At 47.0% G+C, this 14,346-nt stretch overlaps 1 protein-coding gene across 1 annotated transcript in view; it reads left to right on the forward strand.

The window, feature by feature from the left end:
- Positions 1-2,247: 2,247 nt before the first annotated feature.
- Positions 2,248-14,346, forward strand: part of LOC143367276 (uncharacterized) — a 256,180-nt gene continuing 244,081 nt past the window's right edge. The window contains exon 1 of the mRNA XM_076808912.1: positions 2,248-3,276. Within this exon, the coding sequence (XP_076665027.1) occupies positions 2,575-3,276 (702 nt within the window). The 5' untranslated portion in view covers positions 2,248-2,574. The remainder of the gene's footprint in view (positions 3,277-14,346) is intronic.

The raw sequence follows: 14,346 nt of genomic DNA on the forward strand, positions 1-14,346 counted from the left end.
AAGAATGCACCAGCCAAAACGTTTTCTATTTCTGCCACAATGACGACACCGCAGAATTGGTTATAAATTTCACTTCTTTCATTTATTATTATAATTAAAATCAATAAATATTTTAATTTTGTAAAGTTAAATTTGTGCTAATATCGACTCCATGCAGCGTTACAACCGACCCAGGGTCAGGGACGGTTGTAACACTTTCTCCGCTTCTCATATTTTATTAACAACCTCAATATTACTTGACATACAGCAAAACTGTTGTGGCTCAAATAATGTTAGATAAATAAGTAACATTTTCGTAAAAAAACTGTTGTTGTAACTGTAATAGTTTTTGCGTAATCATATTCCAAAGTCAAAGTGTTACTACCGCCCCCAGTCTACCCTAACTAAGGATGCACGCTGATTTTAAGTCACCTCGCACAGGGAGGATTGTAAATTACTTTTTATTGGCACTATATATTCTTGTCTAAACGCTAATTGGTATTTTTTCCTTCAGGTGGTGGACCTTCGGCACCCTCAAAGAAGGGGCTTTGTAAAAACAATTTATTCTTTACCCAGAGAATTTTACTGAATTAAAAATATGCCTCCTTGAACAACTATATACCTATTCTACTCTCTTCTATTCCTCCTACTACACCGCGTAAAGGCTGATTCGCCACGCAACATGGTCAGGTGATTGCGAGGGCCAAAATCGAATTAGCGAGGCTATTACGTTCCTTCTCGTTCCTCGTGCCGTGACCCGCGCTGCAATCCGAGTGCCGCTGCGCGTTATAAGAAACTCCGAATACCAACTCGGTGCAAAAAGTGTCAGAAAGAATGGAGCGCGGGAGTGGTTAGGTAAGTTGGAGTAACATTCGTGCAGAGGGGTATAGGCGAGGCAGGACGGCAACCGGGACGAGAACATGGTAAGAGAGCGCGTGGACGCGTATCGTGGAGCAGCAAGGAACCAAGTTAGCAAGCAAGCAAGCCAGCAAGCAAGCAAGCAAGCAAGCAAGCAAGCAAGCAAGCAAGTAAGCCGTGAATAGAAGCGCAGGTCGGTGGATCCCGACAAAAGGTGAGCCCACAAAGTGGGTCTGGCCGTGTAGGTTCGCGGAAGGAAGGCGGGAGGCACAGCCGGCAGACTTCGTAGGTACAGAGGAGATATATCGGAGCTCGGGCGTATTCGGGCAGGCTCGTGCGTTCCCGGCGGCTGGTGGTGGCCGCGCACCTCCGCCAATAGTTTCACGCTGCGTGGAACGAAACTCGTACGCGATCAGCTCGACCGAGGCAATCCGGCATCCTTATACGTATGGCCGCTCCGTTCTCACCGATATCAGTGTTTCTCTCCCCGGTGTAAATCGCGGGGGATCGTTCGCCGAATCGTCGTCGTGCCGGTTAACCAGCGGGTCCCGTTCGATCGAGGCCGGTGTCGCGTCCGGAGCCCCTCGTCCCGAGCTCATCGGTCGCCCACTGGGATCCTTGAGGCAGTGTACCGTAAAAAGTTCGCGGAACACGGTGAAAACGCGCTGCGGTGCTTCACGCTCGACGACGCGACGCCGACGTCTCGCCGTGACGGAGGAGGAGGCGTTGGCGGCAGTATTGGAGGGAGAAGCGGAAGCCTCGGTGACATACCGCCGGTTCGTTCTCACCTGCGAGTGACAACCCTCCCGGAGAAAAGCCTCTCCTTTTCCCCCTTCTCTCTCCCTCGCCGCTGCTCGACTTGCACGACCACTACGGAGGACAGTCGACGAATGACCGAGGAGGAAAGGGCCCCCGACAGGGCCAGGTATAACGATCCGAGCCGCGAAGGAAAATCGGAGTCGTAGGCGGGGCCTAAGGTCGGGGACACGTGACACGGAAACTGTCACGCCGCCCTTGTCCTCCCCTCCTTCACCCCCCTCCACTCGACCGAAAAGCCAGCCAGCCGGCTATGCGGCTGTACGAGCCGCTGCTTCTCTGCCAACCGACTGTGCGCCGCCGAACGCTTCTGTCCGCTCGCTGGAGCGCCTGAGCTTGGCATTTCCGCGCTCCTCTTCCAAGTGGACACTTTATCTGAACGCGAATGATATGTCGCCCATGCCGATGATGGTGTTCGCGTAAGGACACGTATGTTTTCCCGCGAACAGCGTTCGGCTCCCTCCTATTCTCCCCAATCTCACACTCGGAACCTCGCGAGTGACGCGCTCCGTCGTCTAGCTTTTCAGCGTGCATCGGAGAAACAGACTATAAAGAACTCGTCGCCTCGTTCACCGTGTCAACGGCAGAAAGTCAGAATGGCCCCGGACTCAGTCGACTGGCTTCCAAGCGGCTACATTCTGTCAGCTCGCGTGCGCGACGCGAAGGACAAGCGACAAGGATTATGATAATATTTACCAGAAGGCCCCTCTCGACGATTTTAGACGCATGCTGGACCCCCGAGAGAACTGGTCCGTTTGATCTCGAACGATGTGCCTACGACTGAACCCCGCGCTCGATACCGCACCCGTCGCTTCGCCGGAGATCCCGCCGAGGTTCAGCAGCGGCGAATTCTGACGCGCGTTTCGCACGACGGCGCGCGATGAGGCCGTGCAAAGGGCGTCGCGCGTGAACATCCCGAGAATGCAGCAGGGCAGCGTGGGCGGCTGCGACGGGGACTCGGCGCCGAGCCCGTCGTCCAAGAATTTCACCACCAAGGGCGAGATCGCGGGCGAGAGGAGCTCCGGCGACACCGACGGCCGTGTCAGAGTCAAAGTCGAGGCGCCGGAGTCCACCGAGCCGTTCGAGGTGAAGCCAGAGCCTCACGACGAGTACCATCCGCCGCAGCAGGACTACCAGTACGACAGGAAGCCGATTGTCCCGCCGAAGATCGACGGTAACACAGAGATCCCTGGCTGTCAAGCGCAGCACCAGGGATACAGGCCGATCACCGGCGGGCTGACGAATTCCTACGGGTTCCCGCATTCTTACGGGCCAGCGGCGATGCTGCCGCCGTCGTTTCCCGGCGCCAGGCCCTCCCCGGATCGGCCGATGGGGAAAATCGAGGCGCACGACCACGAACAGGAACGATTCCGCGTGCCCGGTGTCGCTGGCGACGGTGCTTTCCTTCACCACGAAGCACAGCGGTTCGATGCTAGTGACTACCATCACGGGAAATCAGTGGGATATCCTGGGATCCCCTATGCCGCATTCAGGCCCTCGATGCAGCATCGGTCTGCTTACGGTGGGCATCAAAACAACAGCGGCTACAGGGCCACGCAATACCAGAACAGGCAGAGGAAGTGGAGCGGCGCTGCTCTCCGTGGGCTACATCCGTCGATGCCGGTGAGTGCTTTTCCTACGCACGCTCCTTTTTATTCAAGCAGGGGATTTTTTCAGCTGTGGCTCTGATAGCTCTGTATAACATCGCCGCGTTAATTCGAAAGGTCGTGTCTGGGCAAAGGGTGGTTCTGAGATAAGTGACTTTTAGTATTTTGCGTTATGCTATCGGGATTTTATATATTAAATCGGATTAGGGTAAATATTAAATCTGGATAAAAAGTTATGTTAATATTTGTGACAAACCTGTAACATATTTCATGAACTTTAAAGGAAACTTTGGAAAATACTAGGGCTGTAACGAATATTCGAATAAGCTAAATATCCGAATCTCAAATTCGAATTATCTGAATTCGAATATTCGAATAATCTAAATATCCGAATCTCGAATTCGAATTATCTGAATTCGAATATTCGAATACCAAAGAATTCGAATTATCTGAATTCGAATATTCGAATACCAAAGAATTCGAATTTGAGATTCGAATAATCGAATAATTAGGAGTACATTCGAATACTCGAATAAAGAATAATTAGGAGTCTTCGAATATTCGAACATTCGTTATACTACCGGGGGTAGAAATAAAATTATTATAATTCCTCAAAATCGTTTATGGGGTTTTAGTTTCCTTCAAAAAATTCTGCTTATACTGTTTGTCACCCGCTTATGGCCGGACACGGGTGGGTCTGGAGGAGGGGATCCTTGTCCGACTAACAAGGGAAGATTCACAACCCGAAAATTCCGAAAAATTCTGAGACTTTGTGAGTATGTAGGGGATTTCCTCCTGATTACAGCGCAATTTTTGTTTGCTGCCTAAATTCATTCTGAGGAGATGAAATTAACCCCCGAAGATTCGGCTATTTTCTAATTTTATTTCGTAACTCGCAATCTATAAGATATAAAAATAAAGTTTCAAGACAAAAGTTACTTCTTTTAATTAGGACTATCATTTGGTAACTTGCAGATCTTAAAGTTCACGAGTTATAACCCAAAATACTCTGCAAATTTTCATCACAAACAAATTTTTTACACCTTCTTTATGACGAGTAACCTCTTAAATGAGCAGGAACTGGGACATTCACCTTATTCAGATTCTTATTCGGTGCAATCCGATATTCGAATACCTACTCCTGATTATTTGAATATTTGAATATTCGAAGAAATTATTCGTATTCAAAATTACTCGAATTATTCGAATAGTCCAATAATTACAGCTCTAGTAGATACGCCCAAAATCAGGCATCCGAAATATAAACTGTTATAAGTATCTTCAGTTTCAATGCAAATATTTCTTTCTTATTTAATATACATATAGATAAACTAGGTATTTTTCTACTGCCCGATAGCAATAACTCAATTTAAGCGAAAGCTGCAGATACGCCCTTTCGAATTAACACGGCAGAATAGTAGTTTCAGGGAGTCACTAAGTTATTGATTCAAGCAAAGGCTTGATACCTACAAATATTTTCATGAGAGTGATAAGACGCACCTAAGATTTCCAAGTTCGTTTGTTTTCGTAGAACGTTCAAGCTGTGCCAATAGTTTCCTGATTCACTGTATTTTGACTTGGCTACGCTAACCTGTAGATCACGCACACAATTAAACAGTAACTACGGATATTAGAGTGTTGGGAATAGTTAGCATAGTGTAATTACACTAATGGAAATTGATTCGAGTGATTCTTCTTTGAGGTTGATTCCGAGACGTATCCTCCGTTTTCTCGAATCTTGTCCGATATCTCTACCAAATGGTCACAACGTCTATTCGGAAACCTCTTCTGGAAAGCTTCAATTGTATTTGCTTTCCTCTTGTTTACCCTGGATATACCTACTGGATCTGGTATTATATTTCGCATTCAGTCGGTTACTCAGCCCTGCGAGGCAGTCGTCATATAATATCCCTATCGATCTTTATTACAAAGCCGTGGGTGGTAGGCTGATGACTCGTCCGATGCAGGATGCGTGTGCCCCTCTTACTCGTAACGCGGTTATTATGTGAGAAATCGAAACGCAGATCCCTCGGTTTCTCAGTTGAGTACCTCCCGGGCGCGATTACCTTTCGTCGCGCCACGGTTTGAATTTTAACTCGTTAATATCGACACGTACGCGAAGAATACCCCTTTGTTTCCACACGCGGAAGCAGGCGCCGCGATTTTACTTGCAGATTATTTTTAATTGTATTCCCGTTAATGATGTATTGAACGCCCCTTTCTTTTGTTCCACGCGGCATATAGTAAACAGAAGGGTATGCATTATGTAAGAGCGGCGGTATTAATCGAACCCGCGGATATTCCGCCGATACGCGATGTGCCCGCAATTTTATTTTTTCACTCCGTGCTCGGCGTGCGCCGGAGCTTCGCGAAGCGAGGAGCCGCGCCCTGGGGCGGCCAAACGATTTTTTAAACCACCTCGAAAACTCGGCCCGCTTTAAATCACAGTGATTAGAATCGTCAGGGGCGTGAAAAGAAAACAGCGAGCGGACAGGGGGTGGGTAAGAGTGGCGCGGTAACTGGTGTCCTTGGGGAATCGTTGTTGGTCACGTCGCGTTATCGTCGCACGACCTGCGAACACCGCCCGCGGTCCCTCGGCCTGTATTAATGAAATCGAATGAAAGTTCGCGATCGTTCGGTGAAAAATTACGCCGCTCCGTGACCGAAATTACAGTGATTACAGGCGCGAGCGTGTCGGTTTGGCCCCTCGGGGTAAGACTCTGGCTGGCGTCTCGCTCGCCGCGCTCGGCTTGCTCTTCGGCCCCGATGCGAGGCCCATTCAGAGCCGCCCTGGCCCGATTACGAGCGGGAAACGGCCAGCGCGTCGAACCGTTTGCTCGCCGGTGATTATAATAATATCGGAGCATTAAAATAGATGCGCGTGCTGCTCGCTTCGCGCGCCTTCGTACGCGACTTCTGGATCTCCGCGACGCGCCACCGAACGCATTACGTATTCTATGGTTATATAATGCGTTCTTACGAATAACGCAGCGGTGTAATGCGGTTGCTTTACAAACTACGCCCGCGGCGCGGCCGGGAGGGCGAGGTTCGATTAATTCAAATTGCCCCTCGCCACGGTGTGTGTACTTCTTCGTGGCTCTCTCTTGCGCATAAATTACCCGGCTTTTACCTTTTTTCTACCTAATTGAGGCTGGTGAAAAGGATAATCCGAGAGGGGGGCCAGAGTGGTGAGAAGTGGGTCGCGACGGCCCCGTGTCATCGGCGACGCCGTGCCGAAATCGGCAGTATTCGCGGGCAAGAGGCGCGCGACACGCTTTAATTCGCGGATTCAGGACAATGTAGCAGGCGAGAGCGTGGACGAGTTCGGTCACGGAGCGATCAATCGATCCTCCCGGATTCGTGGATTTCACTTTGAGCGAAGAGGGATGCTTCGTGATGTAAGGATATAAGGTGTGCTCGCTGAGCGGCTCATTTTCGTCTTTTACTGCGCATTAGCAATTTCCGCCGTATTAAAATATGTGTGTATATGAATGCATATGCAAGTGTACGGACGCATATCGAAATGTTAACAAATTCATTCTGTCCTATTGGCTGACAATCCAATGTGAAGAATCTTGGGAAGAGCACGTTATTGGCTAATTTGAAAAGGGTGCGCAAGAGCACACCTTATATCCTTGCATCATGGGATGCGTGAGGGGATCGATGAGTCCTTAGCTTCAGAAATATCTCCAACTGCGTAATACTTTAACAACTTAGATAAAGTTTGTAATTTAAAATCGATCTACTGTATAGCGACTCTCATCAAAACCCACACATATGACGTAGTACCTAAGTAGTACACTTGCTCCACTTATGCGAGTGGAACTATTTATTAATCTTTCTCACCTAGCTGAACTCCAAGTGGGAATTTGACTCGTTATATTCGACTAAATTTAATCATAAGGCGTCAATGCTGATTCAGACACGTCCAGTAATTTAGTCGAGTGGCGAGTAACGTAGTAATTTGCCACTGTTTTACTAAACTACTCGACTAAATTTTAGTGTCCACACGCGGGAAATGACTAAATTACTACTCGACTAAATTGCTGAACGTGGGTGAATTAGGGCTGAGACTATTTGTCGAATTATTCGGTATTCGAGTATTCGAATACTTCAGTTGCTCAATTATTTGGCGAATATAATTCGAATATTCAAGTATTCGAATACTATTCGAATATCCAAGTATTCGAATACTATTCGAATATCCAAGTATTCGAATACTATTCGAATATTTAAGTATTCGAATAGTATGGTGTGAATTATATATCAAGTTCTTTAGGTTCATCTGTCAGGGTGAAATCTTGTAAGCTAATTTTGACCCACTTCACACCATACTATTCGAATACTGATGTATTCGAATACTCAAATATTCGAATACTGATGTATTCAAATACTCAAATATTCGAATACTGATGTATTCGAATACTCAAATATTCGAAGTTTATTCGTAGCATTCGAATACTTGTAAAATATCCGAATATTAAATTATTCGAATAGTCCCAGCCCTAGTCTGAATAATCTGAATCAGCTTTTACATACACCATCATACTGATCATATAGCTAGAAACAAATGAATGAATCCAGAGTTTCAGTCGGCCGTCCATAAAGCGGAGAATGAATCGCGAGCTGGACACCTCGCAATCTCCTTAATCGCGAGCCGCGCCAAAACAGGCCGAGTCGCAACTAGTTCCGCGGGAGCTGGCTTCCACGCCGAAAGTGTCCCGGTCTGGAGCGGCCGATTGCACCGTGGCCTCTCATCTGCATACCGTTTCCTCTCTCTAACGACCGTTCATCTTCCGCGGTAGGACGTTACGCACCTGTATCGAGATAACGCGGCGTAAGGTATACCCGCAGCGAATAAGGGCATTGAATCGACGCCGATATCCCCCTCGTTCCTCACCACTTCGCCGTTTCCCTCGGGCCCGAGTCGCGCTCGCGGATAACTCGGGGCGCGAATCAGTCTATAAATTTCGCGTCGGGAAATCGTGCACCTGCGGCCGAGCCCGAGCCGCCGAATCGATTTCGAGATCCTGTCGAAAGATTTTCTGCTCGTTCCCTGGCGAAGGAGCGCGGCGGCGGAAGTGGCCGTGCTCTCTTCAACGAGCGCCGCGCCGCGACGCGGCGGCCTCGCTCGCCTTTCACCGTGGGACGCGTCCTTACTTTCAGGGAGAGTTTTCTTTTCCATGTAAACGCGCTCGAGTACAACGTTGTTCTTGGTTTTGTTTTCTCTCTTCTTTTTAATAATAATGGTAGTTTAATTGACGGAAATAAAGTCCACTTATACAACGAAAAAATAGCAATAAAGACCCTAATAGCTATCAAGCGTCGAGATCGCAGTTACACATAAACTAATTTGGGTAAATCGTTAACAACATAGGTTAGATCACCCCCTTAGTATAATCACAATTTTTGACTGACTTCAAAAAGAAAGAGGTTCTACGTTCGATGTGTACCTATGTATTATGATTGTCCGCGAATTTCTCCGTAATCACTGGACCGATTTTCGCGAAACTTACTGCATTTAGTTTAACTTCAACCAACTTAGGTCGTGGTCAAAGAATTATCAAAATCGGACCAGTAGTTTTGAAGTTACAGCAAAAATAAGAAATCTGTTTCAACCGACGTCATTATTTAAATAAACGTAGTTATATAACTTAACTAACTAAAAAGTACAAAATTTAAAGTCGACTTGAAAAAAATAAAAATGCGCTAAAAAGTAACAAATAATTTTGTTCCTTATTTAATCTACGACTCTCCATTTTTTTAAGTCGGCGCCATATTTACACAGTGCAAATGATGAGGTGCCGACATAAAAAAACCGAGAGTCGTAGATTAAAATAAATAAGAAACAAAATTTTTTTGTCAGTCGGTTTCAATTTTTTAAACATAAATATGCGCAGGGGTGAACTTAGCATTCATCGCTACTTCATATCAAAAACATTAAAAATGTAAATGGGGCATTGAGAACAAAAACGGACTAACCTACATTTTTTGCGAAATCGAGTTACTAGCAATAATGTATTCCAGTAGACTCTACTAATCGTATAAAAGAGAAAAATTAATTTTTTTCAATGTGGGTTAGTTCGTTTTTGCTCTGAATGCCTGAAATAATTCCTGAGACACGTCCGTACCGAGGTCTACCACCAATTACAGCCACGCTGAACTCTAGAGAGGGTATTAAAAAAACTGCACCTAATGGCTTTTTCTATAGAGATATTGCTCATCGATTCCGTTACGGAGTGGGGAGGTTACAAGACACTCGCTTAATTATTTCGTTACGGCCGAGGAACATTATACCTACCACTCGATCTCAAGTATCGTGGCTTCAATGAGGATCACGGAAGTAGCTAGCATTTGTCTGCGGTCACGACAATTTGTTTCCCCCTTCTCCCAGCCTACCATCTACTTTCCATAATTATGCACATTTAATTACGCGGATAACTGTAAACATTGTACCGTGCACGGCTGAATGTAACTCAGCATTCGACACGGGTAATTATCTCATCTATTCTCGGTCTGCCTGTGCACGCGCAGAGATTTCCGTACCTTGAACGGCTGTAGCGAGCGCGACGCGCGCGACATCGGTTGAAAACGAAACGTGTCCGCAATGTGCTATTTGCCGATCGACGAGCAATTGAAGTTAATACTCGTAATCGATCGGAGAAGACTAAAAGGGGGATTCCGCGAGGAAATCACGAGTGATTCGTCGTCTGGCTGGACGCACGTTAATTACGCTTCTTTTTTCCGGCGATCGTAGTCGGTTAGATGAGCGCGTTCGATGGGAGAAAAAGGTACACGAAGCGCCTCGTTCCTCGCCCGAGGCGCACAAAATGGAACAAGTTCAAGGGTACTAAACGGACGTGCATAAGTATAACCTGCCCAGGCTGGATGACGCGTTATTTAACGCAAAACCGCGTCGATTTGCAAATAACACCGTCGAAAGGAAGAGACGACGAAAGAAAGGAGCACGGTTTGCACGCCTCCGGGCGGGGGGCGCGGGGCCCTCGAGCGATTCCGCTCGCCAGATGCGTTCGCCAGCGAGCGATGCGTTTTTCTACCTGAAGGGCATCCAATTGAGCGCAACACATGGCGCTGCGCGGTGCCCTACGCGCGCCACCGATTCGTCTCGTCTCGTATCCACGTGAAAACAAGCGGGGACCCGCCTTCCTGTGCATCTTTCGGCCGGGCAAGCTTTAATCGAGCCGAGCAGCGTAGAAAAAGTCTCGCTCGTGGCAGGGGGACACGGTGGTTTCGGGAAAAAATTCTTTTGGACGGGGCGGGGCACGCGACTGGAATCCATTCGGAAACCCTTATTCCCTCCACATCTTTTTCGTGGCTTGCAATTGTAACGTCCCGGCCCCACTATGGGGCAGAGTTGGGCATTATTCGACTAAATTTTCATTGGAATAAGTATTCGAATAAATTTGTGCGAATAAATTCTTATTCGAATAGTCTTCGAATAAAAACTTCGAATAAAATTAAATTACTCGATAATAACGAATGACTTTTTATTCGATTGAAAGTTTATTCGAATAATTTCTTATTCTAATGGAAATTTAGTCGACTCAACGGACGAATAAAATGATCACGTGATTTCGGCGATGAATGGTGACACCAGTGAGACTTAATGTTTTAGGTTAAGTAACTCTTGTCAAAGTTTGCACCAAGGTGTAATAGACAGGTGTTCCGACTCAGCACCTTTACCCCAGCGATTTTGTGTGGTTCCTCTGGCCGTCGTGAGAGGCGTTGTGATAAGAGATCCATGTACGCATGTATTTATGTGATTGTAGTAGTAGAGCTTTCAGTCGTATTTTGCGCAAAGTCAGCCTTTTCTCCTTGAGCGCCAATCTAGCGGCCGCCAGAAGAACTAGGACGAAAAAGTCACACATTCTGAACAGGAGTCGGAACACCTGTCTATTACACCGTGGTTTGCACTTTGCAGGAAGATGTATGACCGCGGTACTACATAGAGTGGCGTTTTCACATTGCTTGAAAAATAACGTGGCTTGTTACTTCTACATAATATATAAACACATAATCTGATCATTCTTTAAGGCGGGATTTTCTATGCGAATAAATTCTTATTCGAATAAATCTGGCTCGAATGACGGTACAGATTTATTCCTGAACAACGAACAATTTTTCGTCGAATAAAATCGTTATTCGTTATTCGCGAATAAATCTTGGGGATTTATACGGATACGTATTCGAATGAAAATTTAGTCGAATAATGCCAACTCTGCTATGGGATCGCGACTTAGTGTTGGCCAGCGCCACCAGAGGTCTAATCTTCCTAACTCTTTCTCACAAGTCCTACGTTCCAGTTTCGTTTGTATATATACAAGATCCAAGTTTAGTCCTTTCGGTCCTCGTGCGTCTTTGCAGGCTCCCTCGCGGTCATCTTCTGGCTCCCATTTATATAAGTAGCAATGAATTCTCTTGTCAGTCGTAACACAGAGGGCGTTTATAGATAGTATTTTGAATCTTACCTTTGTAATTTTTAATCTTTAGACCACGGCGCAGGTTTGCATTCACGAGGGCCGCCGCGCTTCATTTTAAATACATCTATGAGCGTTCTCGTACCTTGTACTCGTCAATTCACAATGGACCATGATTCTGACATAAAAAACGACGCCCATACTTCTCCGGCCCCGGGTGCTGCTATTGTGCCGGCTGCTGCTGGCAGAGGCCTACACACACGCTTTTCATCGTTAACAACAGCGCTGTGCAGCGTGTAGGGGCCCCTCACGCGCCTGCTTCCCCTTCCAATCGTTCTTTCGCGCAGCGTGCCTTCCGTTGTCAAGGAGACCGCGTGACGCTACGAAGGCTGCCATGACGGGCTTAGTGTCTTCGCCGTTAGCGTCGCGCGGTATCCCTGACAACGCGGACGAGAGTGGGAGAACCCGAAGCTCCCGCGGGAGCGACCTTGGACAGCGCTGGTGGTGGGTTAACAAGAAGTACGCCTAGACAACGTTTCTTCGCTGCCACCGGCTCTCCGGGCCACGTTGTGGAACTTTTCTGCCGTAACTACTGTCGAAAGAATCCGGAATCGCGGACCGCTCGAATTTTCTGGATCGTAAAACGACTTAAGTGCGCGCTGCGCGGCTGGCGAACGTCCGCGGAGAGAGAGCCTCCTCTCGCGTGTCTATAGAATCCCTCGGCGCGCAAGCAAAGTTAATATATCTGCCTTTTCCTAACATAAATTTTCTTCCTTGCCATTTCGATCCTGAACTCTTTTTCGAGGTAAAAATCTTGCAAAATTACGTTCGGCGCGAGTGCTCCAATCGTGGCCCAATACCCAATTCGAAACACTCTGTGTGAAATTTCAATCATGTCCGAACTGTCCATTTAATTTGCTCTATCGAATTAATTACCGTTATAAGGTATTGAAACGCGCGCTGTATAGAATTGCGACCGTGCAACTCTCACTGTGAAACGACGCGTGTGTTACCGCGCTCGTATTTACCCCGTTTCCACCGCGGATCGACGAGTTAATGACACAAGCGGCGACAAAAAGCGTGGCGGTCGCCATTATTACCTCGGAAACGACGCATCCCGATGATAGTTACGGATGCAGGGGGACGTCTGTTTGTGCCTCGTGTCCGCGTCGGGACACCCTTCGATACGCCGCGTAATCACACGGCTTTACATGTCACTTTGCAGCCCATGAATAATTAATGGGCCTCGCTTATATCTCCGCGTTACGGCCGCAGTTTTTCCATTTTCCCCTTTGATTTCGACGCGCGGCCAAGCGACTGACGCGTTTCCCTGAATCGGGGAAAAAGTGGACACGAACGACACGGCTCATTGCGTCCGCGTAATTGTCGCGATTACCTCCTTCATCGAGGAAATGATTGCAACGTTGCGCTGCCACTTTGCTTCTCGATTGTCTCGATTCCTTGCTACGTGTGTTGGGTCGAATAAGTTTGCGGAGTTGCTCTGAAGTTTATTCCGAAGTCTATTCGAGATAGATACCTGTGCCTTGAATTATGAGAATGGTGAGTCGGACAGTCACGCTTGAACCCAGAAGCTTCATTTAGGGTAATTGAGGACCTTGCAGCCTGAGGACTGCAGTTCCATCTTTACCAACTTGGAGTAAAATAGAAAAAACTATTTATAAAACTATTGCTTTGACTTCAAATTAAAGAGAGAAGACTACTTAATTGAAAAATATATTTTTTTTACACAATAAGTACTTAAGAGTATATACCTATTAGTTATTGAGTTGATAAGTTCCTATTTCTATTTTTGGCGAAAAAATATTCTATAATAAAAATATTAAGAGAGATTTGCATGAAACGTGCACCAAACGGTGTAGAATTTTTCTTACATATATTACACGTCATGACTAAAAACCGTCAAAAATGCAGCTCCACCCCTCTTGCTGCAAGGTCCTCAATTGAAACGCGACTGTGGGACGTGGGGCAGGATGGCGAGTTAGGCGAATGGAGCTGCACGTTGGACGTTAAGCGAAAGTACTAAAAGTGTACCGTTCTCCTAATTATCGGTGAGTTTAACCGCCAACCGAGCATCATCCGTCGTAAACGTCGGCCGTAAGATAAGGATATCAGCGAATTATAAACGCGAGCGAAAGGACCCTGAGCGCTTAGACCCCGATAACTCTTTTACGACTTCGTTTAGTCGAAGCTGAAAATGTGATTCTAGGAGTTTTACGGATCGGGGGTAAATGGTCGCGCAGAAAATTTTTTCTAAAAAGAACCGGTACGATTTATACGGTCGCCGTGACTCTAGGCGACCTAACCCAGACCCTTTCCGCAAACAAGCAGCTCGCGGACTGAGAGGGGTTAATTAAAAAACGTAGCGATCCTTGAAGAATACGCGGGTGGGTCTCCCGATGGGAAATGATCCGTTACGCGTTCTTCAGCCGGCATTTCGACCTGGCGAGCGGATAAAAAAAGGAAAGGGCAGGCAACAGCCCTTCGCGTTGTTATTAAAGGACGGGGCCGTCAGCCGTCGACAGCCGCAGGACAGGATGCGTGCGCGGCGATACCGCAGCCCCCAACCCGCACGCTAATTATTTATTCTTCGTTATGCCTTCCTTTTGACGTAGCGTGACGTTCTCCCT

The sequence above is a fragment of the Andrena cerasifolii genome, chromosome 3, assembly GCF_050908995.1.
Source record: "Andrena cerasifolii isolate SP2316 chromosome 3, iyAndCera1_principal, whole genome shotgun sequence".
Taxonomy (NCBI): Eukaryota; Metazoa; Arthropoda; class Insecta; order Hymenoptera; family Andrenidae; genus Andrena; species Andrena cerasifolii.